The 4,565-nt window shown below is 38.3% G+C and overlaps 1 protein-coding gene across 1 annotated transcript in view; it reads right to left on the bottom strand.

The window, feature by feature from the left end:
* The window catches only part of GTF2A1 (general transcription factor IIA subunit 1), a 38,044-nt gene extending 34,121 nt beyond the window's left edge, over positions 1-3,923 (bottom strand). Inside the window, exon 1 of the mRNA XM_012803437.2 lies at positions 3,827-3,923. Within this exon, the coding sequence (XP_012658891.1) occupies positions 3,827-3,841 (15 nt within the window). The 5' untranslated portion in view covers positions 3,842-3,923. The remainder of the gene's footprint in view (positions 1-3,826) is intronic.
* Between the last annotated feature and the right edge of the window lie 642 nt (positions 3,924-4,565).

A 4,565-nucleotide genomic window follows, 5' to 3' on the forward strand; every position in this document is an offset into this window, starting at 1 on the left:
CCCAAGTAGCTGGGACCACAGGCGCCCGCCACAACCAACTGGCGCCACAGGCGCCCAGCTATTTTTTGGTTTCAGCCACTATTGTTGTTTGGCGGGCCCGGGCTGGGGATTTGAACCTGCCACCTTAGGTGCATGTAGCTGGCGCCTTAGCCACTTGAGCCACAGGCGCCGAGCCAATTAACTAGGTGTTGTGGTAGGCACCTGTAGTCCCAGCTGCTTGGGAGGATGAGGTAAGACGATCACTTGAGCCCAAGAGTTTGAGGTTGCTGTAAGCTATGACATCATAGCACTCTACCCAGAGCAACAGAGTAAAACTATCTCAAAAAAATTTTTTTTTTTTAAATTTTAAAAAATAGCCAGGGGCAGTGGCTCACACCTGTAATCCTAGCACTCTGGGATGCCAAGGCAGGTAAACTGCCTGAGCTCAGGAGTTGGAGATCAGCCTGAGCAAAAGTAAGACCCCATCCCCAAGAGTTTGAGGTTGCTATGAGCTATAATGCCACAGCACTCAACCCCAGGGAGACTAAGATTCTGTCTCCAAAAAAAAAAAAAACCAAACATATATATACATGCATATATATATACATATGTATATATTATATATGGAATTACAAAAAACCAAGACTATATATTCTTTTTCTATCTCCCATAGTTCACACATTAAAGTAGGTGTATAGTCGTTTAGCAGTTCAAGAAATAATACCAACAACTGGGTTGGAATTTTTTTTTAAATCATCTTCCTTTCTGCATTATCTAATTAACTCTCAAATTATATGCATTCTCATCACGTATCTTACTTGCTAATCTAATTCACAAGTGCATACTTTATAGCCTTCTGTAAAATTTTGAGAAAAGTTTATAAATGACCCAAAAAGGGGAAGAGGAAGGTAGAGCTAATGACAAAATCCTTCATAAACCATAAAAAGTAAAGTAAATGGGCTCGGCGCCTATTGCTCAAGTGGCTAGGGCGCCAGCCACATATACCAGAGCTGGCAGATTCAAATCCAGCCTGGGCCCACCAAACAACAATGACAACTACAATCAAAAAAAAAAAAAAATAGCCAGGCATTGTGGCGGGTACCTGTAGTCCCAGCTACTTAGAAAGCTGAGGCAAGAGAATTACTTAAGCCCAAGAGTTTGAGGTTGCTATGAGCTGTGACACACAGCACTCTACCCAGGGTGACAGCTTGAGCCTCTATCTCAAAAAAAAAAAAAAAAAAAAAGGTAAAATAAATGTTTTATTACTATGAATGCTTAAACTTGACAGTCCAATATGGCTAGTCACCACACATGTAATAATTTAAGTTTAGATTAATAAATAAAAATTCATTTCCTCACACTAACCACATTTCAAGGGCTTAACAGTCACATGTGATTAGTGGCTACCATACTGATGTGCACAGATACACAACATTTTCATCACTGCAAAAAGTTCTAATGGATAATGCTAGTTGTCTGGCTGTTAAATCTAGGGCACATTCTAGAAATTTTAATGAGATCTTGAAGAAATTTAGTGCAGATAATTAAAATAACAAACTCATTTTAGTCTAACAGTTTTATTTTTAACTCCAATTACAATCCAAGGTAAAAGAGTATGGCCCATTTAAAAACAACAAAAACGTTAAGCTATTTTGTTCAGTAAATTCTAGAACCACATTTGTTATTAACCAGTTCAATTAAACACTTAGCAAATGGCAACTATATATGCCAGGAATTGTGATACAAACTGAGGACTCAAAGTTGAGTTAAGTCACATTTTTGTCATTAAAAGTGAGTCATATGACTCACACTTGTAATCTTAGCACTCTGGGAGGCTGACGCAGATGGAATGCCTGAGCTCACAAGTTCTAGATCAGCCTGAGCCAGAGCAAGACCTCACCTTATAAAAAAAAATAGCTCGGCATTGTAGTGGGCACCTGTAGTCCCAGCTGCTTGGGAGGCTGAGGCAAGAGAATCAATTGCTTAAGCCCAAAAGTTTGAGGTTGCTGTGAGCTGTGACACCATGGCACTCTATTAAGGGCAATAAAGTGAGACTCTGTCTCAAAAAAAAAAAAAAAAAGAAAGAAACCATTAAACTAAAATTCACTTCCTGACCTATAAAATACATGCTAAGAAAGTCAAATATAATAAAAATGCAGAGGGAGATATTTGGTCTTAAAGACAGCTAACTCTAGATAGAATGTCTTGATTATACTGAAACTAGTAGGAAAATTAATTCTCCAAATTTTCACTGTGAAAAGCAAGAGTAGGTAACAACCTGGAATTACAACTACTTTGACCTAAAGAAAAATAATTAAAGTCTTTAGAATAGATTTTCTACACCTAAATGTATGCGCTACCTAAAGTTACAAAACTACAAGGACAATCATTATAAGAGTATAAAATAAACTGCAAAACACTCATTCCATATAACATTTAATCAAAATAAGCTTATTCTCTTTATTATTCATATTTCTGAGATACTCTTATGCTGCCTGAGCAATTTCTATTGTTGTTCTTCGAGAGCTGACATTTTTAATTTGTACTTTTTTTTTTTGAGACAATGTCTCAAGCTGTCACCCTCAGTAGAGTGCTGTGGCATCACAGCTCACAACCTCAAACTTTTGGGCTTAAGCAATTCTCTTGCCCCAGACTCCCAAGTAGCTAGGACTACAGGTGCTTAATTTGTCTTTTTAAATTTTCTTTTTTTTTTGAGACAGTGTTTCACTTTGTTGCCCTCGGTAGAGTGCGATGGTGTCACAGCTCACAGCAACCTCAAACTCCTAGGTTTAAGCGATTCTCTTGCCTCAGCCTCCCAAGTAGTGTATTTTTAACTTTTTTGAGATAGGGTCTCACTCTATCAGCCAGGCTAGACTACAGTGGCATGGGCACAGCTCACTATCATCCTGAACTCTATTTTTTTGTAGAGATGGGGTTTTGGTCTTGCTCAGGCTGCTCTGGCAGAAATATTTAGATGTTCTTTTTTATTAGCATTTGTGTTTTCCTGGTGTTATAATGACTCATGAAATTGTAGAATGCTTTCACTCTGTAAGTTAGAATAGTGGTTCTCAAAGTATAATCTATATACTCCTTGGTTCTCCCCAGAGGCTCTGAGAGTCTGTGAGTTAAACGCTCAAGTCTGAAAATCAGACCTATAATACCAGCACTCTGGGAGGAGGTTGAAGCGGGAGGATTGCTTGGGCTCAAGAGTTCTACACATCAGCCTGAGCAAAGCAAAACCTCGTCTCTACTAAAAATAGAAAAATTAGACAAGTGTTGTGGTGGGTGTCTATAGTCTGAGCTACTTGGGGAGGCTGAGGCAAGAGGATCCGACCCCTTGAGCCCAAGAGTTTGAGGTGGCTCGTGAGCTAAGCTGATGCAATGGCACTCTAGCCTGATGAATAGAACGAGACTCTGTCTCAAAGCAAATAAATAAAAAATAAAATCAGCACCCTTCATTAAACTATACTGTCTCCTTCAGGAATGTCAAACTTTTATCCTATGGAAAAACTATAGGCCGGGGGTGGAGTGCTCTAGATCAGGAGTTTAAGACCAGCCTGAGCAAGAACAAGACCACATCACTACTAAAAATAGAAAAAACCCAGCTGTGTTGTGATACACATTCGTAGTCCCAGCTACTGAGGAGGCTGAGTTAAGGGGATTGCTTCAGCCCAAGACCTGGAAGTTGCCGTCAGCTATAATGCCATGGCACTGTACCAAGGGCAAGAGAGTGAGATTCTCAAAATAAATAAATAAATAAATAAATAAGAAAAAAATAGATTCACTTCCGACTAGAGAGAATTGGGAGGGGATTAATATAAACATTTTAAAAAAGAGACAAACTCACAGTTTTGAGTTCCATCAGGACTTGTTCATCCACTCCATCATCCAGAAAGATGTCTCTCACATCGTTAATAACATCTTCAATCACAGATCTGTATAATTTAGGCTTTAAAAGAAAAATTTAAACTATTGAAAAAGGTTATGTGTAACAGGTTCACAAATTCAAAACAAATATTTATTTTGCCAACTATCTAAAACTAATTTAAAAATCTTGACTTTAAAGATATGACCATCCTATAAACAATTGCCCTAGCTAAACTGGATTTTATAGCTATGTACTGAAAGGGGAAGTTTTAAGACTCTGTATTGGAACTTTGTTCGAGGTTAGGCACAAGGTCCTTATGCATACTACTAGGTCCAAACAATTTCCAGTTCTAATTCCCTATGGTGTAGTAAAAATACCTAATGTGATGTCTGATAAAAGCTTTTTGGGTTGCTTATGTCTGGCTTCTGTTATATCCCTTCTGGTTTGAACCCTGTTAGATCTTATAACCTCGCCACTAAATCTTAGACTTCGGAGAAATTTCCAGCAGTCATTTGCCTACTAATAGATTTGCAACCTAGTGACTATTCAAATTTAAAAATCACCTAAGTTTTGTTTCAGCTACTTTGTCTGTGTCTTCAAGCTATACCATTAAAATGTTCACATTCTTATACCTGTAATAACAGATTTCTGGGTCCCAGAGGAACAGAGTACCCTGATCTCTTTCCTATGATCTCTCTTCTACTCCAGCCCAAGTGAC

This window comes from Otolemur garnettii, unplaced genomic scaffold (genome assembly GCF_000181295.1).
Source record: "Otolemur garnettii isolate 467f Iridium unplaced genomic scaffold, OtoGar3 scaffold00020, whole genome shotgun sequence".
Lineage (NCBI taxonomy): Eukaryota > Metazoa > Chordata > Mammalia > Primates > Galagidae > Otolemur > Otolemur garnettii.